General features: G+C 56.2%; 1 protein-coding gene across 2 annotated transcripts in view; it reads left to right on the top strand.

Annotated features, from left to right (window-relative positions):
- Positions 1–341: 341 nt before the first annotated feature.
- The window catches only part of INTS3 (integrator complex subunit 3), a 38,045-nt gene continuing 10,573 nt past the window's right edge, over positions 342–27,813 (top strand). For both annotated transcript variants that reach the window (XM_068414407.1, XM_068414408.1), the window contains exons 1-16: positions 342–1,162; positions 4,469–4,552; positions 5,632–5,715; positions 11,146–11,259; positions 11,495–11,579; positions 13,149–13,215; positions 16,860–17,004; positions 17,865–17,994; positions 19,846–19,943; positions 20,648–20,839; positions 21,662–21,749; positions 22,302–22,381; positions 24,272–24,363; positions 24,939–25,045; positions 25,817–25,936; positions 27,569–27,698. In XM_068414407.1, coding sequence (XP_068270508.1) covers positions 1,067–1,162; positions 4,469–4,552; positions 5,632–5,715; positions 11,146–11,259; positions 11,495–11,579; positions 13,149–13,215; positions 16,860–17,004; positions 17,865–17,994; positions 19,846–19,943; positions 20,648–20,839; positions 21,662–21,749; positions 22,302–22,381; positions 24,272–24,363; positions 24,939–25,045; positions 25,817–25,936; positions 27,569–27,698 — 1,712 coding nt within the window. In that variant the 5' untranslated portion in view covers positions 342–1,066. The remainder of the gene's footprint in view (positions 1,163–4,468; positions 4,553–5,631; positions 5,716–11,145; positions 11,260–11,494; positions 11,580–13,148; positions 13,216–16,859; positions 17,005–17,864; positions 17,995–19,845; positions 19,944–20,647; positions 20,840–21,661; positions 21,750–22,301; positions 22,382–24,271; positions 24,364–24,938; positions 25,046–25,816; positions 25,937–27,568; positions 27,699–27,813) is intronic.

Here is a 27,813-nt window from a genome sequence, read left to right on the forward strand (position 1 = left end):
GGTGTCCCGGGGGATCCCGGCCGTGCACGTCCCGGGGGGTCCCGGGGGGGTTCGGGGTGTCCCGGGGGGTCCCGGGAGGGTTCGGGGGGTCCCGGGGGGTCCCGGCCGCACGCGGCACCCCCGGCAGGAGGAGCGTCCGCCCCGGCCAAACCCCGCCCCCGCCTCCCCATTGGCCGAGCAGCTCCTTGCAGCCCCGCCCCCTCAGGCCGGCTCACCCGCCCTGTCACTCCGAGCCGTATCGCTGCTGCCATTGGCCAGAGGACGGGAGTGGGCGGGCGCTTCCGGCCGTCGCGCTCTTCCTCTTCCCGCCGGGCCCTCCCATCCCTCTCCGGTGCCTTCCGGTCGCGGCGCTGGGCGGGGGGCGCGGAGCCGCCGCTGCCCTCCCCGGCACCGACACCCCCGCCCCGGCACCGACACCCCCGCCCCGGCACCGACACCCCCGCCCCGGCGGAGCCTTTCCCCCGTCCCGGCGGCAGCCGCAGCGCCCGCCCCGCCTTGCCCTGCACCTCGCCGGGGTACCTGTCACACCTCCGGCCCCCCCCTCGCCGCGGCGGGGCCCCCCCGGACCCCCCCTCACCACAGGCCCCAGCCGGGGGCCTCCATCCCCACAGGCCTCCTCTGGCACGGCCGACGGGGTCCCCCTCCCTGCCCCGGGATCCCCTTGCCCACAGCCCCCCGGGATCCCTCCACAGCCCCCTCCCGCCCCCCAGAACCCTCCCGTGGCCCCCCCATAGCACAGCCCCAGGCCCCCGGCCTGCCCCAGTCAAAGAGCAGCCCCTCCACCCTGCTCAGGGGAGGCAGCCTTCCGCCTCCCTGTACCCCCACAGGTCGGAGTGAAGCCCCTGAGGAGCAGACGGGGGTGCTCCTGTCCCTTCCACCCCATTGCTTCCCGTTGCAGGAGCAGGGGGGGGCTCCGGAGGGGGGGTATTCCCCATAAACACCCCCCTCCCCGTCCTCCCACGAGGAAGAGCTGGGTGGGGGGGATCACCAAGCAAAAAGGGGGGGCTCCTCTCAGGCCAAGCCCCCTGGATAGGGGCTGCCCTCTCCCCACCCCCCCTCCCCAGCCATGGAGATGCAGAAGGGGAAGGGGGGAACAGCAGGAGGAGGAGGAGGGAAGTTGCTGGTCTCCACTCTTCTGGATGCCAAGGATGAGTTGGAGGAGGTAGGTGCCTGGGGCTTGGGGCAGGGGGGCTCCAGGGGGTGGGTTACAGGCTCAGCCCCCCATGGGGTGCGGGCAGGGTGGCACATGCTGCTCCTCTTGCCCGTCCCTGTGTGGGGAGGGGGCTCGCTCCAAGCAGAAACCACCCCTCAGCTGGGGTCTCCCTGCCCGACTCACCCCGGCCACGCTTGGGCAGGGCGGCCGCAGGCAGCGGAGGGGACTGGGAAGCTTCCCTCGTGCCTGAGCACCGCCAGGGCTCATCTTTCTGGTGGCTGGGAAACTGTCTGCCCTGCTCGCTGCCTGCGTTTGCCAGGCCCCAAGTGACACAGCGTTGTCCTATTTCCCGTTAAGCTTTTCCTCCCACACTGGGAAAAGGGAGCTGGTTGTTTGACAGGTGGGGAAGGTTCGGGGTCTCCCCAAGACAACTGGGATGTGTTCCTGGTGTGGAGGAGCCACGGAAGAGCCAGTAGCGCAGGGATCTGGGCAAGGTGGATTCATTGCTCAGCCCCTGGTTTACACCTGGCTCGCAGGGTCACCTTGGCAAACGTTCAGGGATCTTCCTAAAGCTGGTGTCGGGCCGGCTTCCCTGGCGCCACGGGGGTGGCCATGGTCTCGTGAGCTGCTAGACTTGTGGGAGAGCCTGGTTATTTATTGTGTGATGGAAACGAATGTATTTGGGGCTCATGAAATGGTGCAGACAGAAAAAAAAATCATACTGGATTTCAGTTGCAGGAGAAAAACAGGGTGGTAACGGGAATAACTAGGTCTCAAGGTCTGGAAACTGTCCCTTGCCATTTGGAGTGTATTTATATTCCTTCAAAGTGCTCGTCGGTCCCCGTGTGTGTTTTGGGTCCTGTCCAGGTCTGGACAGAACGTTCCCAGCTTCGAACCTGGGCAACTCTGCGAGCCCAACGTGGCCAGGAGCTTTGGTTGGGCTGGAAAATCAGCTCCGGGCTACTGAAGCGGGTCTGCTGGGGTCCAGGTCGCTCTCGCCCAGAGCTTTCCCTGAGAGCATCGGGTCTGGGAAGGAGCCACCACGAGTTGGCAAGCGTGGTGGAGCTCAGGTTTGGTGAAGGGGATGTACCCAAGCAAACACAAGTACAAGAAGATGACTTTCCAAAGATGTTTTTCCTCCCGTGCCTCTCTCAGACCACTGGGAAGCAGCGCTTTCGACTAAAAGCCCAGTCAGTTGGGAGAAGCTGGTTCAGGTATTAATTATGCTCCTGAGTGCTGATGGATTTACTGTCACAAGTTTTGTTTCTTGCATTAAAGACTCCAACAAACAGGAAACGGAGCGTCCGCAGGAAAAACCCTGCGTGATGGTTGCGCGTCGAGTTCTTGTAGTGAACAGGCTGCCACGTGGAGGGAAAAACCTCCTCTGGTCCTTCCCTGCAGCAGTCGTTGGAGCTGCTGGTGGCAAGAGGTTGAATGCATCTGTTTTGGGGAGAAAGAGGTGATTGGAAGGGCTGGAGCTCGTAAAAATATATGTTGTAGCAGGTGTTAACACATAGAAATCGTCGTCTTGATGCGCTGAGGGTTTTGGTAGGGGCAGCAGAGCTTTTTATGGGAATGTGAGCCATTAAACTTGCTCAAAGGTAGAAATACTCTTTTCAAACAGCCTCCACACCTGGCAGAAGTGAGCTGGTGCGTCTCCCCTTTATCCCAAGGAGGGAATACCAGACCCTGCACCAGCGAGTCTGTCAGCAGGTCTCAGATCAAAGACACTGTTTGACACTGAACTTCCTTGCAAAGCTCTTCTGGTGGTTCATTGGCTGCATTATCTGCCAACAAGTTGTCTTATTTCTCACTGGGGTTTTTCTAACTCTGTTTTTCAGCCGCTGGATCTTGTCGTCCCTTTCAAATAATTCATCTGCTTTAGATTGGAGATTTTTCATGGGTTTTGCCCCATTGCTCTTTCATAATGCCCTGGAACAAAGCCGGTTTCACAAAGGCATTATCTCTGCCTTACTGACCAGTTCGTCTTCTTTCATATTGCCTCCGAGTGGAGAACTGTTGACCTCTTTCTTAATAGCTTCTTCGCTGCAGCCCCTTTGATATGCAAAGGAGTCGCTAATCAGTTCCATAATCGGTGCGACGTGTTTGCATTTTAATCGAGAAGCGACTGTGTAGAAATAACCTTCTGGTAACCTGCTTATTGCCCGTCTTTGGCTGCATTTGCTGCTTTTCCCTGGTGCAAACAGGTCAGGGCTTCGTTAGGAGCAGGCTCCAAGGCAACTCCAGGAAAGTTTTGCCGGCTGATGGTGACCCTCGAGTCGCTGCCGTGGTCCAGCCGGGCCCGCAGCTCTGGTGTGGATGTGGCAGCAGCAGCGAAGGTGGCAGGGTGCATCTCAGAGCCTTTTAGGGAGGATTTTAATTTAGAACAACGTCTCGCCGTGCAAGTCGCAGCGTGGGAGCGAGACCCCGGCGTTAAGGGCTCCCCGCGGTTGAGCCGCTGTTGTGCTGACAGCAGCAGCCCTGCTCTCCACCTGCTTGTGGGCTCGTGGGTGTCATCGCTGCTGCGAGAGCACGCGGTGAGCCTGCGAGGCCACGCAGCCCTCCTGTCACCTTCCCTGAGGTGGCACCATGGAGAGGAGAAACCATTTCTGCGTGGGGCTGCTCGTGCCCTGCGTGAAGAGGAGGCGACTCTGAACTCTCTCAAGTTGGGTGGAAGCCTTTGCCATCTGCTTCTCCAGTATTTTCATGCCCGCGCTCTTGTCCCATGCCAGTCCTGACTTCGTGGCTCTTCCAGTCGCTTCATCCCTCAGGGTGTTTGCGTACAAACATCTGCTCCCGCTGTTTATTCTCAGCCAGAAGCTGCTCAGATGTTAAGCAACGGGAACAGAAGGTTTCCCCCGCGGCCCAGGGTTCCCCCACAGACGGGAGCGGTGGGTCTTGCACCGCGGAGCTGCTGCATGATGGGCTCTGGCTTCCCTGCACTGGGGGCCGGGGACAGCTCGTCATCTTGGGGTGCAGCTCCTCAAATTCAGCCTTTGCACGGCTGCACCTTGGCCTCGTATCAACGTGCCATCGGTATTAGCGTTGCCAAATAATCACACGTTGACTTTTTGGCTCTTTGAGCGGTGTCAGCAGAGTATTTAACATCCAAACCTGTGAATAAGTGAACGTTGATGAAGCAGCAGCTTCTCCAGCTGGCAGGAGGTTTGGAGCCTTGACGTGCGCCAAGAATGGCTGTTGTTGAGGTGTTTGGGTGGGGGGTCAAAGCAGCCTCTGCTGTATCTCGTCTCGGCGAGGGTGTGCTCAAGTACTTGTTCTTCCACGTTTGTGACGTTCGGCTTTTCTCTGTTTCAGAGACTAGAAAGATGCGTGGGCATCGTGACCTCGCTGACCAACGGGCTGTCGGAGAGGGAAGCTAACGATGCCCTCAATGCTCACGTAAGTGTCACCTCCTTCGGAGATGAGAAATCCTGCCTGGATGAAATAATTCGTGGTGTGTTGTCCCTGCACGGGTGTCTGTCTGAGGGAGCAGGCGCGCGAGCTGTGAGTGAAGCACAAAGAACAGGCAGATACAAAGAGGCTGGGGAACGGAGCGTGCTGTGCTCTCACAGCACTCAGCCTGTCAAGGATTCCCAGAGCTGTTACAGTTAAAAAATAAAACAACATCACGACTTTAATCCTTGTCTAGTCACCTGTTTGGAAACCGACCTGCAGTGCAATTTCTTGCTGGAATCTGAGCGTGTCTCTCTCCCAGCGCACGCGTGCAGGAGTCCAGCGCTGTGTTTCTCATGTATTTTTGTACTCCTGTGCTGCTCAGATCAGCTTTTTCCTGCAGCCAGACTCCAGACCCCTGCAAAGGGCAGGTTCAGCCTTTCTGTTGAGGGATGGAGCATTTATTTCGAACTCTGCGTAGTCTTAAAATACTTGCCAGCAAGCTGCAGATGTTACCGTATAAGGAGAACTGTCGTGTGACCTGTTAATGGGCTCTCAGACATGTTGGTTGCATTTTTCCCCCCCCAAAACACCTTGGGTTGTTGGAGCCCGTGTACAAAGTTGCCTTCCCTTAATGGGAAAAGGTTGGCAACCCAGGCTGGATGTCAGGGCTCTGAAGCTCAGGAAATGCTTTCCCACTTGGATGAACAGGTTGTAGAGAAGCCTGTAAGAGCCAGGGCAGGTCCCTGGCAGCAGGGCAGGGCTCGGGGATCTGCTACTGCTCTCGGCTGGCAGTTTGTTGCCCTCAGTAATGAGATACCCTGAACTGGTCTGACTGAAACCACTGGAAAGCTCTCGGGACCGAGAGGTTTGCACCAGCATTAACTTTGCAACGGGGTACAAATGTTAGGGACACTGGATGTTTTCTGTCTCCCGCTGTGATCCTGCTTTGAATTCCTCATGGGCTGCTGGGTGCTCTGTTGACCACCCATTTGGTGGCCTTGAGAGGGTTTTCCTCCTCCTGTTGCTTTCCTGACCTTCCTCCAACATCCCATCTCACCTGCTGATGCATTTTTCTCTCTCAGATATGTAAAGGAACCCCCCAGCATGAGGAAATCTGCCTGGGTCTTTTCACTCTGGTCTTAACCGAACCTGCTCAGGCACAGAAGGTAAGACCCGTCAGTGAGCAGGGAGTTTGTCCACCAGAGATTTTGCTTTCCAGGCAGCCGGGGATTGTGGAAGTCTGGGGTCTCACGCCTGGCTGGAACCCTCGGCGCTGAGCAGTGTTTATTTTGCAGGGCGATGACTTTGCTCGGACTGTTCCTGGTTTTGTTGCGTTCACGTGGCACAGGGGCTGCAGCAGCTGCTGCTCAGGGGAGTGCAGACATTGCCACCAGGGAAGGGAGCTCAGCTGGGTTCCTTCACAGCCCTGGAATTAATTGTTTTTCACTGTGGGAGGCAAGTACTGGTTCTTCAAGAAGCTGTAAGGCCTTTCCCAGTTTCTGCCTTGTTATTTGAGGCGCAGAATGGATTTGCGTGCTGGAAGCCAGATATAGATGCCTACAGAAATAATTACCTAGAGGAGGAACATGTTCAGTTCCTAGAGAAAATTGCTTTTTAGCAGTCCACCTCTATTAATTTAACAGACCGGATTTAATTTTTCAATAACTCTCTTTAATGATGCTGTAAACTGTGATTTTTTAAAATTATAGTTACTCACCTACAGGAAGATGAATGTTTTGTGTTCTAAAGATCTTGGATGGTTGCTACGAACTGGGGGAGCTCAGGGAGGGAGTTGAAAATGATGTTTTTGTTATAGAAACCTCTCTGTAGCAGCTACAAGGGAAACCACAAGCGCCGTTGGAAGGGCCGTGCGTGGCAAGCGGTGCCCGGGGGTCCTCGTTTGGGTGCGTTTCCATTAACACGTGTTGCAGAGGATTTGGAAGGGTTGGAGTGGACTCTTGAAGGCGGCAGGGTCTGAGCGCATGCCGTTAGGGATGCTCTGTAAATCCTGGCTCTGCGTGGACCGAAGGCGACTCATGCAATGTTCTCTCTTGATTTGATCACTGCTGTGAGGGCAGAGCTCTCTCCAGCAAAGCAGTAGATCCACGTTAGCTCCCAGAACTCATGGCTGCCTTGGCTTTGCTAGATGGGATGGTCCTGGTCGATGAAGATACAGCTCCGTTCCCCAGAAATCACCTCTTGAAAGGAAAACACGCTTCTCCTGGGAATCTTTAGGCCTGACTGCGTATGGTGCTGGTGCGAGTCAGGTTTCTCTTCGGTTAGCTGGCTGTGTCTTGCCTTGTTGGCTTCAGGCCTTCCCAAACCCTGACCGCAGAGTTCCCAAAGTGTCTGGGCTCTGGCTGATTCTGCCTCACGCTCTGAGCACAAGAATCATAAACCTGGAGAGGCTGAATCCAGCTGAGGCTCGGAGCACCGCTGAACACATCCTTGTTTCCAAGATGCTGCAGGAGCCAAAGGGTGTTTCTAGTTGCTGACTAACAGCACTAGTGGATGATCTTCCAGAGGGTGAACCTCCTCCACATCGAATAAAATGCTCTTCTGCTCTCTAGGATGTGGTGGACCACAGCTGGGGTGCAGTGAGGACTATCCAGACACGTTAACTGACCATAACTGACGCCGTCTGGGGGGATGCTTTGCTGCTCATGGCCACGTTAATTAGAGGTGGCTGGTCCTCCTGCTCTTGGCAGATCTGCTCTTTGGAGCACGTTACTTTTCTTAGGGAGTAATTGGATCTGCCAGTCTGCTGGGCTCTGATGTCATCTGGTGCTGCCACCTGCCCTGTATCCAGACAGCAAGAACAGGAAGCCAGTCAGTGATTTTCTACCAGGCTTTGGTGGGGGGAGTTACTCCTTGCCTTTGCTCCCTGCCTATGAAGAGGGGTTAACGCTTGCCTGACTGCTAAGGCACCTTGTGAGACTCTTGAGAGAGCTCTGAAGTCATCACACAGAGGGCAGAGCTCTGGTCATCCTCCAGCAAGAAGCCCATGGGTCCAGGACGCTCAGCGCAGCCAGCCCCGCTCGTCTGCAGTAACCGTTCCCACCTCTGGTCACGCGTGGAGATTCCCAACCTGGGGTGTCAGCACGGGAGCATCAGACCCAGCGAGGTTGGTGTGGAAGGGGCACTGCTCTGAAGCAAGTTGGTCATCGAGACCAACCATTGCCCTGACACCACCATGGCAACTAGACCATGGCACTAAGGGCCATGTCCAGTCTTGTCTTAAACCCCTCCAGAGATGGTGACTCCCCCACCTCCCTGGGCAGCCCCTTCCAATGGCTAATGACCCTTGCTGAGAAGAAATGCTTCCTAATGGCCAACCTGACCCTCCCCTGGCCAAGCTTGAGGCTGTGTCCTCTTGTCCTATCGCTGGTTGCCTGGGAGAAGAGGCCGACTCCCACCCCACTCCAGCCTCCCTTCAGGTAGTTGTAGACTGCACTAAGGTCACCTCGGAGCCTCCTCTTCTCCAGGCTAAACCCCCCCAGCTCTCTCAGCTGTTCCTCGTAGCTCAGACCCTCCAGACCCTTCACCACTTGGTCGCCCTCCTCTGCACTCGCTCCAACACCTCAACATCTTTCTTGAAGCGCTTTTTAGCGCTTGTTGCCCTAGAAGCTGAGCAGGGAGTTGCAGCACGTGCTCCGGTCCCAGCACGCCAGCGAGGCATCTCACCATCTGCTTGGGCATCTTCTGTTTCTCCGGTGGATGTCTGTCCCCAGCGTGTGGATCCGTCTTGTCTCGCACTGTGGCCTTGATGTCCCCCACCTTCATCTCCTGGTACGTGGAGGGGAGGTGGAGGGACCCCCTCTTCCTCCTGGAGAGGCTGTTTAAAACGCATCTCCCTTTTTGGGAGGGGGCTTGAGCTGCCCCGTCCCCTTGCTGATCGATTAAAGCAATGGTGGCCCAGCCCTCCCCTCGCCACAGCGGAGGGTCGGCTGGAGCACGCAGGTCTCCTCCTCCCCCTCTGTTGCCTTGACACCCCAGCCAGGAGAGATTATCTGTGCTGGCCTTGCCCAGCTGTGAGGAGGGACACTTGACCGCCTTCAAATAGCAAAGTGACAGCAACTGATCCGTCAGATCTCCCTCCTCCGCTTGGCACCTCTCGCTTTAATTAACACCCTGCTCCGGGATCAGGGTGCACGGAGCCCTCCCCGACATCTCCTCCGGCGTCTGTCCGCCGTGTGCCTCTCCTGCCCTGGTGCTGGGTGGGAGGGGGCCTCTCTCCTCCACTTGATGGCTGTTTTTCTTTTTATTTTTCTTCTCCCTTCATTTCAAGCGAACATTTATCACTTGTTCCTTCCTGTTAATTAAACGGCCTGGGCGAGCGGCGGCTCCAAGCTGCCGAGAGCGGGGAGGAGACGATGGATTGTTTGCAGCCTTGGCAATAACCAAGACATTCAGGTTCTCTTCCCCCCCCACCAAGCTGCTGGAGCCCTGAAGATTTTCTCCAAGCACCTTCCTTCGGATTATTGCTGCCATCCTTGTGCCGGAGGCTGTTGGGCAGGGGTCCAGTCTGACCCATCTAAGCAACCGGGCGGTGACGTGCCATGGTGCCGTGACCCTGGTGAAACAGGACTTGTTCTCCCCTGGCCAGTTGCGCTTCGGGCCAAGGATCAGCCACATCGTAGGTTGGACTCGATGATCCCAGAGGTCTCTTCCAACCTGATTGATTCTGTAGGTGCGGGTCGAGTTCTGGTTTTCTGCAGTGTTTGCTCGTGGGATTGAAGGAAGTACGCAGTGACCAAGGTGAGGAGCTGCCAAACTTCCCTAGGTAATAGGATTATGGTGTCCTTCCTGCTGGGACTTAAGTACTGAACCAGAAGTAAAGCCCTTCAAGTGTCTTTTCTAGCTCTTTGTTCCAGCCTTTCTCCTGGGGATTGTTCCAGAATCAGCCCAGCCCGTCGGGAACTAATCCATGCTGGATCGCAGGACCTCTTGGTGGCTTTAAATGCAGATGTGGACGCTGCACCTCGTGCACGTCCGGCAGAAAACCAAAGCCAAGATGTTTAACAAGAAAAGCATGATTTCTTTGAACACAGAAGAAGCTACTGGCCACAAAGAAAAGCTACTAAGATGAAAAACGTTCATCTCATCGCTACTCCTAAGGGTGCAGAAATGCACCTGCCTGTGAGAGGGAAGTGCCAGGGGTGATGGGTTGTCGTAATCCTGTCACCAAGCCCAGGAGGTGGGATCCAGGCAGGGCAGGGACCTGACAACACCTTCGGTGTCCAAACAAAGTAAAAGCTTTGTCATCCACGTGGCATCCCGCGTGCTCCCTGTCCAACCATGCCCTGGCCCAGCTTTCTCCCCTGCATTTTCCCATCCATGTGATCCGTGTGTTTCTTTTTCAAAGCTGATGCAGCGGAGGGAGATGTTGTGCGTTCCTGGCCAGGTGCTTGTCTGTGTGGAGACTTTGAGTCTGGCTCTGCTTTGTGGTATTCATTTAGCATTTCAAAAGCAATTAAAGGCCCCGGAGAGTCTACACCTCTTGGATTCTGTTTGTTTGGGATTTTTTTAATATGTGTATATATATATTTTATTTTTTTTCACACAGTGCTGTATGAAAAAGGGAGGGAGAAGGCCTGAGCGCAGGGAGTCTAATCAAAGAGATCTTTTGAGGCCTCATTAGCTCTCCAAAGGAGGATGCAGAGACCAGACCCCTGCTCTCTGGAATATCATGACATTTACTGGCACAAATTAACATTCATGCAGAACCACTTTAGCAAATTACTTCCTAATCACCCTCCACCCCCTGCTGTCCTGAGCAGAGGGGAAGAGAGAGCCAGCACCTTTGCTCTCTGGCCAGCCTTTTGTCTGGCTCCTGGTGGCAGATGAGAGTGGAGAAAGTCCTTCCTTTCCCTGCACTAGTTCCCTCTTCCCATAGCAGAGCCCCACCAGATCTGCTGGTTTGGACCACGGGCAGGAGGTCTGGAGTTCTAACCTGAAACAAGCCAACATGGCAGCATGGTTTTGAGCTGGACAGTCTCCAAATTCAGCTCTGTCTGGCTTTATAAGTCTTGTGTGAGCAGGAGCGGGTGGCAAGGGGATGATCTGCATCTCCATGGAGCTCCCATGCAGCCATATAGAACCTGCATCACATCGTAGTGCCCCCAAGTCCTGTGGGCATCTTCAGTGCGGTTCCAGGTGTCCCTGGTGCCAGGGAGATTGGAGCAGTGGGGGGCTTAAGTGATCTGGATGAGTGTGTTTATTAACTGACCCTTCCTGAAGGACCGTTGTCTGTCTTCTCTCTCTAGCGTTGGTCTCAGAGCGGTGGCAGGGTGCAGGGAGGGCTGGGAGGAGGGGACAGGGACACCCCACAGTGTCCGTTCTGGAACGAGCAACCTTTGGCTCCTGGGGCTAAGCCCAGTGAGTCCAGTTGTCAGTTTGTAACGCCCCAGAAGGTTACTGGCTCTCCCTGCCTGGCCCTGGGATGCCGATTCAGGTCACCCCACAGCCTGCCTTGATGTTCTTTCCCTGAGATTCATTTATTTGCTGTTACCTGGTCAGGTTTGATAAAACCATTGTGTGTTTTCCATTACGGTCCTTCATCTGTAACTGTCTCCCACTCTTCCTCCCTGCCGCAGTGCTACCGGGACTTGGCACTGGTGAGCCGAGACGGCATGAACATCGTTCTCAACAAGATCAACCATATTCTCATGGAGAAGTACTTGAAGCTGCAGGATACCTGTCGGACCCAGGTGAGGAGAAGGTCTTCTCCCCAGAACTGACCCTTTCACGCCAACCAGGCAGGGGATGAGCAGAGGGCATTTGAATGTGGAGGGCTTGGGGGGCAGTTGGCACTGGTGGAGCTCCTTTGCTCCGTGTTAAGGACTCATCTTTGGAAGGGAAACGTGGCGGCGTTTGCCAGCCATGGGGAGAGATGTCGTGGGGGAGGCTGTGGCAAAAGCTGCTCTGATCTCTCCCTCTGCCCAGCTGGTGTGGTTGCTGCGGGAGCTGGTGAAGAGCGGGGTGCTGGGTGCCGATGGCGTCTGCATGACCTTCATGAAGCAGATTGCAGGTGAGTTGTGCCACGGGAGCGGGGTGACCGCTGCCTGCACCCTGCTGCTCGTGCCAGCAGGCTGGGTGCTGACATACCAGGGCTGACTTGTGGCGTGCTGCAGTTGGTGTCAGAGCCAGAGCCTGTGCTGCCAGGTCCGGACAGGCTTCCCGAGCGTCTCTGTGCCCAGCTGACAGGCAGGAGCAGGGCTCACTGCGGGCACCGAGCCTGCCCCAACCTGTCTGGTGAGGAAATCTCTCCAGGGAGGATGGAGCAGAGGATAAGCCTTCAAGAGTCTGTTGCTCCCAACAGCCTCTATGAGGAGTGAATCACAGGGAGAGCCAGGAGGTTTCTGGCAAGTGCTGGAACAGCCAGGAAGTGTATTGGTTCCTGTTGCTGCCAGATTTCACCTCGCAGCACTGCGCAAGAGCACCGGGATCATCCTTAGTCCCTGCTCTGACCTCTGGGGTGGCAAGAGCCATGCGTGTGGCTCCTGCGTAACTCATCAGAGGTGCAGGAGGCTGCTTCACCCCACGTACAGTCAGTAGCTCCTCCGGGGAGCTGGTGCTGGCCGTGTGGTTGCCTGTAGCGTGTTCCCCCCAGCACCCCACAGCCATGCACACGCACACGCCTTTCCGGATTCACAGGAACGGTGCCTCTTCCGTGTTCTCTGCTCGGGGCTGGTGCCGGCCGCTGACGTCCACGAAGGAGGAATTAATGTCCCACCATAAAACCTGACATTGTGTTTTTATTGTACGCGCCCGTGACACGGGGCTGGGCAGCCGGGACTGGAAATTGCCGTGTCTGCTCTTCAGGGAAGGAAGAATGGGGAGGGAGGGGAGAGAGTCCTGAGCGTGAGCCAAGCTGCCCTGGCCCTGTTGTCCCAGTGTAAACACAGAACATTTTAAAAACCACTGGTGAAGGCATCCCTTGTTTCCCCTCGGTCGCACCTCCCCGTTCAGGGCCCCTTCTGTTCTGGAAGGACGCCGCTGTCTCACTTCTCACCGCTTTTACGATGCCTTAATTGTTATGATCCCATTGTTTTGGCTCGCCTGCTTTAGGCGTTTTCTCTGCACGAGTCCTGCTCCGCTCCCGGCGACGTCAGCCAAAGGCTCCGGCTTCGTGCTGAAGGCCCACGCTGAGGGCGTGAGACACCGCTTTGACACCCAGCCTGGATCTGAGAGTTTGGGCATTCTTTGCAGACGCTTTGTAGCCTCAGCAGCTGCAAACTTCTTCTCTTTTCCACCTCCTGAATCTCATCCCTTTCTGGCTTCTCCCTTGCTTTCCAGAAGGATAATTATTACTCCATATCATCACAGTTCTTTTGCAAGATGCTGTCGCAGCAAAGACCCCCTTGATCCCCTACCAGAAAGGCACTTGTACCTTGTGCTGTATCTAGGGACAGCCAAGCACGTGTGCTGGGCAGGGTGGGACCAGGCAGGAGCGTGCTCTCCACAACGGGAGCAAACTCCTTAATTAGCTTTGCCTTCCTGGGATCAAAGCAGTTGGTGGTTCAGTTGAGTCTGGCAACAGAACTGCACCCGTTCCCCTGACTGGCTTTTCTCTTCCCTCTCGCTCTTTCGCTTTCAGGTGGGGATGTGACAGCGAAGAACATCTGGCTGGCCGAGAACGTCCTGGAGATCCTCACGGAGCAAAGGTACGGCTGGTGGGGAGGGCTGGAACGGTCTGAAGAGAACAGCGGCCCGGCGTGGAGCGAGGCAGAGCCCTCCTCGTCCACCTGCTCAGAGGATGGTTGTCCTGCTCGGTGCAAGAGGGGCAAATTTTGGGGTGGAGTGTTTGTGTGACAGCCTGCGTGGGAGCGTGTCGATGGGGTTTCATGCCCAAAACACCTCTACGTTCCCTCATTGTGTCACCAAGCGCATTTCCAAGCCACGACATGCACTTCTAGCTCTCAGAGCCCTCTTGCTGCAGGTTGTGTGTGTCCTGAAGTCCCTCCATGAGCAAACCTTCTCTGCGGGGTTTGGAGAGGGGCTGTGTGTCAAAGAAGATGGTCTGCCCAGGCTGACCCCCCGCCGTATGCGAGGACGCAGCCGTAGCCTGACGTGTGGCACCCTCTGGGCAGCAGCTGGCATCGCTTCGCGGGGCTGAGGAGCACACGTGGCTCCGGAGCAGCATCCCAGGAATATTTTCTTCCTGAGCTGCGGGGGAGGTGTTCCTTTTGGAGGAGTAGGACAGAGTTAATTCCAAAAAGCTTCCTGTATTTAAACAGCTCTTGCTTCATCAGGGCTGCAACTTTAATTTGTTGTGGACGGGCCATCTGGGAAGTATTGTCCCCTGGGCTGAGCATTGTCCTTTGTTGGCAAAGCAGCTGCTAATTGATGATAAGCAGAATTCCGAACTGCAGATTTGGCTGGGCAGAGTCATTATTTTTAAACAGCCTATAGCTTTTCACCAAGCGCTGTCTATAACAGCAGCGATTCTCCTAAAATCACTTATTGCTGTGGTTGACAATCAAGTTGTTAAAGCATTTAGTTGGCCACAGCCCTGGTGATTTGTTTTTTAATTCCGGGAATAGCTGTGTGGGTGTGTGCTGCTGCGAGTGCCATCTAGTGCCCCACCACACCTGGGAAGGAGGGACCCTCTGTGATCTTTTGGGCTCGTCTGACCTTCGGTTCTTCCCACTATTGCCTCAGCTGCCTTTGTGCTAAGCTCAACTCTTCTCTTCCCAACCCTATTTAAGCCCCTACCAGCTCTTGATGTGGTCTTCTCGTGCGCTGGTGCTACTCCTCGCAGCAACCCCGTGCCTTGGAGCATCTCGGGAGCGCTCCTCATCTCGCCAAAGCACGTTGCAGCTCTTGTCTTGCAAACAAATAACTGCAAACAGCTGGACTGCGGGAGAAATCGCAGCTCTCTGTAGTGCTCCAAAGCCACATCTGGCCGTGGGTCTGCAGGAGAAAGCTCCACGCTCTGAATAACAGCTGAGCTTTGTCACTTGAGTTTGTCAGAGGAGCAGATGTGAGGGGAAAAGGCTCCTGTTGAAGGTACTGCTGGAGTGTCAGCGATACGTACTGTAGCAGCACAGAAACTGCCTGAGCACGAGGAGAGCTGAGGCTTGGAAGTGAGCCCAAGGGAGAACCTGCAGCTCTTTGCTGGGATTTATGTGCTTTGATTAGGGGAAAGCCAGAGCTTTAATTAAAGCCGCGCATGTGAAGATCTGATGCCACATTCAGAGTGTTGAGGGCTTGGTTTAATTAAAAACAGTTACAGCAAAGCTGCTTCTCAAGCTCTGCCCGCCTCGGAGAGGAGGCAGGTCCGCTCCCTCTCGGAAGCCGGGTGTTAATTTGGCTCCTCGCTGCTAATGGCAGCACGAGTGCGAAGCTTCCTCGGAGTGTTTTCATTTTCTCTGCCTGTTGGATCGATGAATCCTGTGGCAGCGTTTTTATTTTCTGCACAGCCCTCGCTGGCAGAAGGGGGAGATGCTGACCTGCCAGCCCCCGGGATCCCGGCCTTAATCACTCCCTAACGTAACCTCCGCTCAGCGCCGTGCGCTGCTAGGCCAGCCCCCCCAGCCGACTAATTAACCTGCTCCCAGCATCCAGCGAGATGAGCCTGGGAAAACAAACACTCCTCACATCTTCCCAGGCTCCCCCCGCCCCGATGATTTAGGGCAGCCAACTCATTTGCCGCTGGGCCGGTGTCTCTTCAGGTGGCCGTGGCGTCACAGCTGCGTGCCACTTCCACGGGGCTTGTGATTTACAGCTCGCCGAGCCGGGGGATGCTGGGGATGATCAATCACGCTGGAGGCACCGAGTCGGCCTGGCCCGTTCTTGGCATCCAGTGCAAATAACCGAGCTGACGAGGCCCTTTTTATGGGCTGAGAATATTTATTGTTGCGCTTAGATAAGGGAGGTTGAGAACGCGGCGCGCCCAGCAGACAGGGTGCTGCCGCACGGAGGCACGGGTAGGAGACTGGTAGGGACGGCAACGCTTTGCCCCTGGGCTCTGCCGCCCCGAGGGAGCAGAGCTGAAGCACCTGCGTGAGCTCAGGACACAAAGCCAGTTGGCTGAGAGAGAAATCTGCTTCCAGAAATATCTATATATGTATAGAGCCCCCGCGCTGCCCGCAGCACTGCTTGCCCCTGTCCTTCCCCAAGGTAGGACAGATTCCTGCCGTGCCCACGATGGGGCTGCGACCTTTCCCACCACAGCTAGATCTGCCCTCTCACAAATCTCTAATATTTCACAGAATCCCAGAATCACTGAGGTTGGAAGAGCCCTCTGGGCTCATCGAGTCCAACCATTGCCCTGACACCACCATGGCAACTAGACCAGGGCACTAAGGGCCATGTCCAGGCTTTTCTTAAACCCCTCCAGAGATGGTGACTCCCCCACCTCCCTGGGCAGCCCCTTCCAATGGCTAATGACCCTTTCTGAGAAAAAATGCTTCCTGATGTCCAACCTGACCCTCCCCTGGCCAAGCTTGAGGCTGTGTCCTTTGATCTTAAGCACATCTGTTTTACCCCACTTCTTGCCATTCAGTGCTTCCAGCTCTCCAGTGATCACGACTGCTCTTTTCCCTCTGCCCCACACACCGTTGCCTGGTGAAGCCGGGGCAGGGGCAGCTCTTCTTCTGCCCCCAGTGCTGCGGGAGCTGCTTCCCAGCCCAGCACGGGGCTCAAGAGCGGCCGTGTCTTGTTAACAGCTGCCCTGCATGACCTGCTGCTCAGAATGCCACGGATTTTGCTGGATTAATCAGCTTGGCACTGGCAGGGGAGCAGGAAAACACCTCTCGCACGGGCGCACGTGAGAGTATTCGGAGCCTGATCGTGTGGGAAGGTCCTTTGTAGCTTGTCCTGGTGCGTTGTCTCTTGCTCGGTGCTGTTCTGGCTATGGAGACCAGTAAAGAGGCTCCTGTGGTGGTCGGTGCTAGCATCAAGGTCAAGTCTATTCATGGGGCAGCGGCTCCTGAGCACTTTCTCGCTTGTAGTTGTAAATACCTTAGATTGTTGTGGCAGTGAACACCTCTGTGGCTCGGGAAATCCACCCAGCGCTTCGCAGGAGCACGTCTGCCACCCTGCCGGAGAGCCTGGGGTGCGAGCACCCAGAGGGTGGGCTGTGGTGGGGCTGTCCTGGGGGAGGAAGAGGTGGACCAAAGCGTAGCAAGCACCCGGTGCTGAGCAGGGAATGGCCCATGGGTGAACGCTCTTCGGGCTGGCATGACAGGCTGGAGTCCCTGCCCTTGCTGTTTCCTTTGTGCTGAGTCTCCACGTTTATATCACTTCTGGCTGTGGTTCTCTCACAGAGGTGGCTGAAGGTGGTGGTTTTTTTTGTCTTTTACAGAGAGTGGGTGCTGAAAAGCAGCCTCTTGATAGCCATGGCGGTGTACACGTACCTCCGGCTCATCGTGGACCATCACGGCACCTCGCAGCTCCAGGTTCTTCGTCAAAAGGAGGTGGATTTCTGCATCTCCCTCCTCCGTGAACGGGTGAGCAAATCAGGAGGCTCAGGGGATGGCTGGGAAAAGAGACCTGCCTCTTTGGGGAGTCTGCGTGTGGTGGCATTGCCCGTGTCCCTCGTGCAGCTGGAGGTGTTCCTCAGAGTCACCCCCCCAGCTTGCACCGTGCAGGCAGTGGTGTGTGGTTCATCCTCAGGGCAAGCTGTGAGTGGCTTTTGAACCCCTTTACCTGTGGGGCTGCCTCATTTCAGTCTCTTATTCAGGCCACGAGGGTTGAAACCGTTCTCTTTCTGCTGCTGTGGCACCTCAGTGCTGTGGCAAGAACATCAGTTCCTCCCTTAGGGAGGCAGCCAGTGTCTGCGCAGGCTTAGAGAGAACGCGGTAGCCAGCTCCAGGCCACTCTTTGGTCCATGTCATGCAGGAGAAGCCACCAAAGCTGGTGTGTAAGCAGGAATCCTTGCGTTTGGTGTCCTAGCCCTGCGGGACACGATGGCTCTGCGGCTCCCTGCGCGCTGGGCTGAGTGCTGCCCCCTCTCCCCTTCCTCCTTGCTGGGCGGGAAGGACCAAGCGTCAAGTCAGAGACTGGCTGCGGTCCTGGAGAGAAAAATGTCAGATTTATGGGCTGATTGTTTGCTTTACAAGAGAGAGAACATTCTAAAATAGCTGCTGACCTTCCCGCCTGTCACCCTGCTGCTCCGAACCTGCTAGCTTCAAAAGAGGGGCAGGCTGCCAGGGGCAGGAGTGGAGATATTGTGCACAGAGTGAATCATCTGGAGCTGGCGGGGAGGTTGAAGGACTGACTGTTCCTCCTGTCCCCCAGTGCCTTCTCCCTTCCCCCTGCTCAGGAGCAGGTAAACAGTAAATAAGATTCTTCCCTCTCCTTTCCCCAGTTCATGGACTGCTTCATGATCGGGCGGGACCTCGTGCGGCTGCTGCAAAACGTCGCGAGGATCCCCGAGTTTGAGCAGCTCTGGAAGGACATCATCCACAACCCGCAGGTCCTCAGCGCCCAGTTCACAGGTAGGCAGGGCCGGGGCCAAAGGGGCCCGTTCCAGGGTCAATTGGAGCAGAAATCCTGCACAGCCCCTGGTTTTCACCCTGCACACCCCGTCTGGCCCAGGTCTGGGACCATGCTGGAGCAGACAGGCTCTGTTACAGCCCTACTAAAGCAAAGCACGTTGGCTGTGTGGGTTCCTTCCAGAACATGCAGAGAGAGCTATAATTGCACTGTGTGATCCCACCTCCATCAGTGTCAGGGCCCACGGGGCTCCTCTGTCACTAACTAGAAGGAGGTGCCTCCAAAAGCAGCTTTCTGCTGGCTGCAGGGAGCTTAGGAATAGGGACAGGGCCTGGACCAGTCTCCCATGGTCAGCTCCAGCGTGTGGCAGCTTTTGCCTTTTTTTTTTTTAAGGCATCTGGGCTTCAAACCATCCTGAAAACCAGACACTTCAGGCAGCTGTAATGACAGATGGTGAGAATACGGCTGGGCCACACCGAGGGTCGTTAAATTGGACTGCTCGTTCTGGACTCAACACTTCCATAATTGTAGTTGTTGCTTTTTTTTTTAATTAAGCTGAGATGAAGTTGGAGCCCAAAGTGTCTGAGTCCTTCAGACTTCTCAGAGAAGAGCCTGATGAAGCTCCATAGCTCTAAAGCGAGAAGTCCAGAAGATGCAGCAACTGACACTTTCTAAATGGGATTTTATTTCTCCCAGTAGCCTCGCATGCTTGGTGTGCCAAACCCTCAGCCTGGGTCAAAATAGACACGATGCAGAGAGTGTGATATTTATAATTTTTATTGCTATAAATTATTCACTTCTCTAGGGGCTGTCACATCATTATCTGTCGGCAGCAATTCCAGTGAGTCGTTGGAAATGGGGCTTTAAAGTGTTCTCCCCCCACCCCCGGTGCCTGTTCTCCTCTCAGGGGCCCTGTTAATGTCACTTTAAAGATCTCAGATTATGCTCAGGGAAACTCGCAGCCCATCGCTTGATTAAATGCTCCTTAAGCTCTGCGAGCTCTGGCTGCTTCTCCATCTCCAGAACCTGTCTCCTGTCGTGGCTGGTCTCTGCTGAGAGAAAGAGCTGCAGGGACCCAGTTCCCATCTCTGGGTTGTCAGAGTTTGCCTGTGGGGCTTGCTGAGCTCCGTGCTCCTGCCACCAGGGCCAGAGCTCAGCAGCAAAGCCTCTCTGCTCAGGTCGTAAATTCCTCCTCGTGCAGCTGTCTGGGGACAAGAGCGGCTTTTGCAGCCTCCCCTTCTCCTTCCCACCCTCAATTCTCTACACACGCATGCACACACAGGTTTTCTGTTGTATCCCATCTTTGTTGTAACATCTGGGTACCTTTACTCCAGGGGAGGAGTTGGACTTGCGTGCTGGCACAGCCCAGGATGGGTGCTCTTTATGCCAGCCCTGCTTTTCGGTGCCCAGGCCAAGTGGTCTGTCCAAAACCATCAGCTGTGGTGGGACAAGTGGTTTCACTAGTGCAGGGACAAGTCTAAGATCATCTTTGTGCTTCCTCACAAGGGGGTGGGAGATGAGGAACGTGCTCTGTTGGTTGCAGCCTGGGATGTGGTGTCTGGACTGTCTCATTCCTCCTCCCAGTCTTGTCCCTGCTCTGTCTCTTCTCTCCCTTTCTCCAGGCGTCCTCATTAGTGATCTCTGACCAACGCTTGCTCCAACAGATGTTTTAGGAGACCTTTTCCAGCCAAAATCTTGATCCCTTTCCACTGCCTGTAGCCTTGGAGAAACGGAGCTTAATGCTCCGAACTCAGCTCGCTGCAGATGTCGGTGGATCCCTGCCTGGATCCCATCCGTGCCGTGCTGTCTGCGGGGCCGTGCGAGCGCAGACCGACCTCTCCGTCTCTCCCCAGGTGTCCTGCAGCTCCTCCAGTCGAGGACTTCTCGCAAATTCCTGGCGTGTCGCCTCACTCCCGACATGGAAACCAAGCTGCTCTTCATGACCTCACGGGTAATTCCCTCATTCTCGCCGGGGGTCCTGTGCCAGCACGGGGGAGGAGGGCACTCGTCCCTGCCCCGTCCACGGTGCACCAGTCCCGTTCCCACGCTGGCACTGGGCACGGGGAGGGAGGGCAGAGCACCGGTCTGGGCAAAGGGCAGAGCTTTACTGGTGCAAGTATTTGTTGCTTCTGGCATGTAATGGGGACAGGAGGAGGAGAGGCTGCCTGGCAGGAGCTGATGTAGATGGACCTGAGTCATCCCTGGTATTCATTAAAAGGCCCAAAGCAGCTTTGCAGAGGAGCGTTGCTCCGGGCTGGCCGCTTCCCAAGGCAAGCGCGTTCTCGGCCGCGCTGCGGTGGGTTATCGGAGCTCCGACAGCAGCAGCCGTCCTCGAGAGAGGCCGGGAGCTGCACGGGGGTTAACTGTTATCTGTGTTCGCACATCAGGCAGAGCTTGCCTCCCCCTCGCTCTGCTCAAAGGGGCCGTGCTGTGCCTGTGGTCCTGTCGTCTGCTCAGCTGGAGACAGGCCCCGCGCGAGAACACTGCACAATGGCCTTTTTGCTTCCTCGGTCTCTCTGAAGACGCTGCCAGCACGGGGCTGGTGGGGAGCAGGGCGTGAAGCAGAAAGAGGCAGCTTAGAGGATGGCAGAGCGTGGTTCCAGCAGCCTTTCCCCGAGCCTTCAGCAAAACCTGCACCTTTCCCTTTCCCTCCAGGTCCGGTTCGGCCAGCAGAAGCGGTACCAGGACTGGTTTCAGCGGCAGTACCTGTCCACCCCAGACAGCCAGTCCCTGCGCTGCGACCTCATCCGCTACATCTGCGGCGTGGTCCACCCCTCCAACGAGGTGCTCAGCTCCGACATCCTCCCGCGCTGGGCCATCATCGGGTGGCTGCTCACCACCTGCACGGTGAGTTGTGAGGGCCAGACCCGCAAACGAGTCACGTAATCGCCTGGGATCTCTTCCCTGCTGATGCTGGAAGCTGCTGGGGAGGTTGGGGTTAGGTATTTACTGGGTGGAGGAGAGAGTTGCAGAGCAGTGGTTAGGACATCAGCCTCTGGTCTGCTCTGGATTTTAGTCCTGGCTCTGCTGCAGGTTGGATCCTTTGGGATCTGCTTTCCCAGCATAAACCTCAACTTCTCACTTTCAGCTTGTCACGCCCTTTGTTTCTACTTTATGGCCTGTCTACAAGGCGTGGGGCCTCTCCTGGCCCAGCGGGGCATGAGAGCGCCTGCAACGAGGTGCCTCGGTACAGCCTCCTTGGCTTCCACTCTCTGTCGTCCCTTGTCCCACCCAGGACTGCGGTCTGCAGCACTGGTCAAACAGAGCAGAAGCTGTTGCTTTGCCCATGAACCTGTAGCAGATAACGCCAAGGGACACATGGGGCCCAGTTATACTCGATTCAGGGTTGTAGCCAGGCTGCGCTTTGCAGAGCACGTGGCTTGTGTCTCCTGGTCTTGGGGCCGCCTTGGCCACTGCCACTCTGCGTCCTGCCCTGGCTGGAGCTGCTGTCAAAGCAGGCCAGTTTGCTCAAGGATTTTCCACCCTCTCTGAAAACTCACTCCTGCGTGGCAGCAGCAGGTACCCGGGGGGGTTTCACGAGCTCTGCCCTATCCTGCTGGTGGGAAGAGCACCGCCAGCCCCTGCCTCGCAGCAGCAGGGTGTGCAGAGGGGATTGGGGCTCAGCACTGTATTCATCAGACAATTTGTATCTTTTTTTTTCTTCTCTAGTCCAACGTTGCTGCTTCAAATGCCAAACTGGCCCTATTCTATGACTGGCTCTTCTTCAACCCCGAGAAGGACAGCATCATGAATATAGGTACTCCATGGGGAGCCTTTGCATGGGCAAGGGTCGAAGAAGGGGTTAGTGCCTTCCAGAGCTGGTAGGGGTAGGGGGATCTGGTGGGGAAAGCCCAACAGATTCATCTCCAAAAGGTGTCAGTTCCCTCCCCTCCCCTGAGCTCCTGGGATTTGCTGGCATGCAGGAGAGCTGCTTTGATGGAGCCACTTTTAATCGTGGCTTTCCTCTCCGTGGTAGCAGCAAGCATCTTCCCTGAGGCCAGTGGCTGTCCCCAGAGTGTCCCTCCCTGTGGGACTGCGGGGCTGTCCCAGGGCTCAGGGCACACGAGCAAGGACTGATACAGCCGGGGGCATTGCTGGGAGCTCCTGCCTTCAGGGAAGTTGGTTCTGGATGTTGTTTGAAGCCTAAGTGTTATTTAGGAGCTGGGTGAGGGCAAGGGTGTGCACAAGCCAAGAGAAGGGGGTTCCCTCTGCACCCCAGGGGCAGAAGGCTTGGGTCTGCAGGAACGGGAGGGGCACAGGGGGCATCTCTGGGGCTCTCAGCACAGGGCTCCCTGCTCTCTCCTTCCAGAGCCTGCCATTCTGGTGATGCATCACTCCATGAAGCCTCACCCTGCCATCACCGCCACGCTGCTGGATTTCATGTGCCGGGTGAGCAGCCCCTCGCTCGCCAGGGAATCACCTGGCTCGCCAGATGAGTTGCATGATAAAGGTTGAGTGATGAGGGCTGCTGGGGTCCCTCTGCCACCAGTGGGACAGAGAAACTCCTCAGGAATGTCAGCAGAGGACAGTGTAGAGGGAAAGAGCTGCGCTCTGCTCTGCTTACACCCGCCAGCTGTGTGGAGGTCACCCTCCAAAGAGAGCTGGTCACCGTGTCAGCCTCGGAGGCTTCTCTGTGGTGCAGAGCAGTGGAATTGTGCTGGCCCGGGGGTGCTCCCTTGGGGACTGCAGTCGGGCCCCTGGCCGTGCTCTCCTCTGGGCACTCCCCAGCACGTTGGTGTAGGGCAGTGCTTTTCTTTCTCTTCTGCCAAGACAGAAGCTGGGAGCAGTCAAGTGGTGAGCAGCACAGCCTGCTCCCTGCGGGCCGCCCCTTGCTCTGTGCTGACTGGATTGTTTCGGGGCAAAGGCCCGTTGCCTCTCTCTATCCCACAGGAAGGGAATTTCTTGAATCCCTAGAGCCAGTGATACTGGAGCAGCAAAATAGTGTCATCTCACTGCCCGCTCTTTAGAGCCAAAAAACCCCCAAACAAACCAAAACAAGCTGTTACTCCTCCTTTTTTTTCCACATTCCTCAGTGCATCATCTGGTCTGTTCTGCCCTGAGCCTCTTGATTGTGAAACAGCCTGCAGAGTAGCTCGGTATCTGCTGGCAGCCCCTGTAACCTCCCCTTACCTGTGCTAAATTAAGGAGAGATTTCCCCCTTGCTGATCTGCCAGCAGCACAGCCAGGCACACCGCTGCGGACGCTCAGCCTCATTATTTGCCTCTTAAAACCAACCTCCAGAGGCTTTGGTGAGTCCTCGAGGTCTCTTAGGAAATCCAGGGCTGTTCCTGGAGGTGGGAGCATTGGGCCCATGTGTCATTCATTAATGGGAATGCCGCTGTGGGAAGGCACAAGACTTCTCTTGTCTGCAAGAGAATTTATTTGCTCTGCAAATAAATCCTTCCAGAATTAGGAGCATTAGTAGGAAAAAGGCTTCTGAGTTGTTCCCTTTGATACCTAATGCTTGGCCCAGTGTCGTCCCCTGAGGGCAAACAGAATCTCAGTGCAGCAGGGGACAAGTGAGACCCATCATCTCCCTTTCAAAGGACACCCGTCCTTGGGCAGGGAGCAGAGCTGGTCCTGCCCCTCCATCCCAGGGGAAGCGGTTCCAAGAGCTGCTGGTTCCAGTAATTGGGGCCCGGGGAGGCCTGAGGGTGGTTCTTGGAAGCGGGGTCTTTCCGTGGCATGAGCGCTGGAAGCGCTGCGAGTTGCGTCACGTTCCTGCCTCACGCCCAGCACGCTCTGTGTGCTCCCTTCCCTGGGCTGCCCCAGTCCAAAAGCAGCTGCTGGCTTTGGCAGAAGAACTGGGTGGAAGGTTCCTGGGATGACCCAGATTTCAGGGAGGAGTCCTCTCACTCCCTCCAAAAGCGAAGGACTGTGTGTGGACAGAGCTGAGTGTTGGTTAGGATACCCTGCTCATATCTCCCCACTCCTGCAGCAGTCACTGCTGCTTGGGGCATGGCCCTGGCAAGCCCCCAAGGGCTTCTCCCAGCTCATGAGGCAGCGTCTGTGTGTTTTTCTCATCCCTGGGAGACGCACTGGCTGGCCCTCGGGGGTAGCAAAGCCAGAGGCACGGGTTGGTCCCCCTTCTGTCCGCCGTCCTGGAGATGCTGCACTCGGCGAGCTCTCCTGCTGCCCCTCTGGGGCAAGAGCAGCTGGGATGTGGTGCTTGATTTGAGGGTGACCCAAGAAGCTGGCCGATGGCCTTAGCTAGTGCTGGCTGTGTCCTGCTGCTAGGCAGAAGGGTTCATGGCACTAACACGGTCGTCCTGTTTTCAGATCATTCCCAACTTCTACCCGCCGCTGGAGGCTCACGTCCGGCAAGGCGTGTTCAACTCCCTCACCCACATCGTGGAGAAGCGAGTCCTTGCGTAAGACAGCCCCGAATTTCATTACATTTATACAGCTGCTGTGCACCAGTTTTCCTGGGTCTCACCAGCCTGGCCAAAACGACCTCTGAGGGCATTTGTGTTGTGTATGAACCATGGAAGAAGCCATAGTTGTGTCTTTATGGTGCTGAGGCTCGTCCTGAGGGCTGTTCCTTGAAGCAAGGGCATGGGTGGGCTAAGAAAGCTACAGCCACTCCACTTCAGATGAACAGAAACGTCCCCAGCCCATTCTGGTCCCCAAGCTGAACGGAGCGGCCTTGCTCATGGTGCTCCAGCCTGCAGGCAGCTCCTGCAGCAGCCACGTTCCCCTCCCAGGAGGTGAGACCTCTTCTCCCCTTCCCACGTGCCTTCTGGTGACTCAGGTCCCGTTGGTGGCAAAGTGAGGGAACCCCAGCTGAGCTGCAGGAAGGGAGGTGGGAGCTCATAGCTTGTGGTCCGTAACGCAAACCAAAGCCCTGCTGTAAGGGAGGAGATCCCTTTGGATGCCCACCAAGGTGAAGCTGTGCAGCAGGGCACGGCTCTTCCTCATCCCTTTCCCTTCATACCCCCCCACACAGACATCTGGCCCCTCTCTTTGACAACCCCAAGCTGGACAAAGAGCTCCGCGCCATGTTGAGGGAGAAATTCCCGGAGTTCTGCAGCTCGCCCTCGCCCCCCATCGAAGGTAGGGAGCGGGGTGGGTGGTGGGGGAGGCTGTGGTGGGTGCTGCCTTCCCAGAGACCTTTCCTCAGCTCTCCTGCAGCAATAGAAGCCGGTCGGAGCGGGACCCTGGGGGGAGGAGGGCTCTGGGTGCTCGTGTTTATGAGGGTTGTGGTCTCCCTCCATCTCAGCCCTGCTGTACATCTTGCACAACACACCTTTCTCTCTCTGCTCCGTAGGGGCTACTTAGCCTTTCTTCTCTGTAGGCTAATTGATTACCATAATTAGGTTAAACAAAGAGCAAGCATTTCTAACCTGTGTTTAACAGGAGAGTGCTGCTGCTTTGCCAGACCTGCCCAAGGACCGTGCCTGTAAGCCTGTTCGTCCTGTTGCATCAGGAAGGGACCCCCCTAACTCATAAACCCCGCTGCCCCGAGCTGCTCGGCCTTTCAGAGCTGGCAAAGCCCAACTCTGCTCGGGGGACTCAGGCTCTGCCCTTGGCCTGGGTGAGGGATGAAGCACGAAGGATGCTGGGCAGCTTCGGTGGAGAACGCCCCGGTCCTGCCACACTTGGCACTGGGTAGGGAGGGTTACATGGAGTCGCTGGGAGTGCCCTTGAGTTTCCAGGGCCCATCGCTTGCCCAGACTCTCTCTTCCCTTTTCAAAGCACTTTTACCTCCTTGCTGGAGCCTTTTCTGGGTAGAAGTGCCCCGTAGGCAGAGCCTGCCCTGCTCCTCTGCGAGGAGCCGCCGTAACCCGGCGTTCTGCGCTGACCCCTTTGCGTTCGTTCTTGCAGTCAAAATCGAGGAGCCCGTTTCCATAGAGATGGACAATCACATGTCAGAAAAGGATGACAGTTGCTACGACAACGCCGAGGCCGCGTTCAGTGACGACGAAGACGACTTGAACAGCAAAGGTGAGGAGGGGGGTCGGCTGGGCGCCGGTGCTCGCCATCGCCGCGGTATGAACGTCTCTCTGCGCCGGACGGTGCTTCCCCGCTCTCTCACGGGCACCTTCCCCTCGTGGTGGAGGATCCCCAGACAACCATCTGTAAGCACAGTTCCCTCAAAGCCCCTTTCCCACCAGCAGCAGGAATTGCTGCGCTCGAGGCAGACCCCCTTCTTGAGATCCAGGTTTCCTTCTGTGAGAGGGTGTTGAGGCCAATGCTCTGCTGCTTCCCCGACAGCCAGGACTCAGTGGGTCTGATACAGATCTGTGCTTTGGGGAGGTTCAGGCTGGATCTTAGGAAGAGTTTCTTCACTGAAAGAGTCTTTAGGCATTGGAACAGGCTGCCCAGGGAGGTGGTGGAGTCACCATCCCTGGAGGTGTTCAAAAAACATCTAGATGTGGCGCTTCAGGACATGGTTTAGCAGGCATGGTGGTGTTGGGTTGATGGTTGGACTTGATCTTTTAGGTCTTTTCCAACCTTAACAATTCTATGATTCTATAAAAGGGAAAGGCTGCTGGGCTTCACCTCCTTGCCTGGTTATTCCCTAGAGCTTAGACCCTTTGAACGCAGCACTTTGTCCACCCATGTGTCCTCTCTAGATGTCTGACTAGTCTCCAGTCCCGCTGTGCTGCATGGTTGGGAATCCCTGTGGCAGATGCTGTCCTGGATGGTTTGTTTGGGAACAGGGTGTCTCTGTTCTCAGGCAGCTGCTAATGAGGCTCAGGCCTCTAATTGCTCAGCCCACACGGTTTTCATTACACATCCTCTCAAAGCCGTGGGGCTGACAAGCCTGCACAAGGCCAGAATCCCCTCTGCTTGCTCTCTGGAGCTACAGGCATCTCAAGCAGTTCCTGGCCTTGGTGGTGGGGCTCTCGTGGGCTTCCTGCCGTGCCGGGGGGGCTACCCCTGCGGTGGGGAGGGGCCACAGGCCCAGGGTGGGGGATTGGGTGTGACACTGTGCTGTAGCACTGTCTTCAATAGTCCCACTGAGTCCTGCCAGCTGCCTGGGGCCCCCGAGAGGGACGTGGGCTTGAAAGCCATGTGCAGAGAGGCCTTTTGTAAGGAGGATCAGCCACCTTGTCCCGTCCCTTAGCGGTAGCTTCTTTGCGAGTGCTTCTGCCTTGGCCCTGGCACTTGTGGACTCTGCTGCAGTTCATTTTTTGTGGCCTGGAATGAGCCTGGAAGATGAGGGTGTGGAAAAGCAGTTGGGGTATCTCAGTCCCAGAGTCTTGAACACAAACGTTTGCGCCTCGGGTGGAGAGAGACTTGCGAGCTAACGACGTTTGTTGAGCACATTGAAGGACAGGCAGAGCATCAGGTTTGGAAACTGGACTGAACAGGAACCACAATCCTGAACACCCCCTGCGTTTGGATCCCATCCCACCCTCCTGCTCGCTGTCACCTGGGCACGTCTCTAAAGGGTGAAGGAAAGATCTGAGGCTGGAGGGCGTGCTGGGGGCACGCTGCTTGTCCTGGGGTAGCACCTGCCGCTGCAGCCCCGCACCACTCCCGCTGCTAGGACAGAGATTGCCTCCAGGACTTCTTAGACGTAGCTGCTTGGGAAAATAGACTGTTCCACTGTTGCTTGCTTTGTTGCAGGGAAGAAGAGGGAGTTCAGGTTTCACCCGATCAAAGAAACCATTGTGGAGGAGCCTGTTGATATCACGCCGTTCCTGGACCAGCTGGATGAGTCCCTGAAGGATAAAGTCCTGCAGCTGCAGAAGGGCAGGTTGGTATCGTTTGGTCATGTTACGTTTCGTGTTGATCTCTTCAGGGCAACGACACACAAGAGCTTTTGGTCCTGTTGTGCAGTGCTGCTTGCTCCAGAGCCCTTCTCGCAGAGC

This window comes from Nyctibius grandis, chromosome 17 (assembly GCF_013368605.1).
Source record: "Nyctibius grandis isolate bNycGra1 chromosome 17, bNycGra1.pri, whole genome shotgun sequence".
NCBI classification, from domain to species: domain Eukaryota; kingdom Metazoa; phylum Chordata; class Aves; order Nyctibiiformes; family Nyctibiidae; genus Nyctibius; species Nyctibius grandis.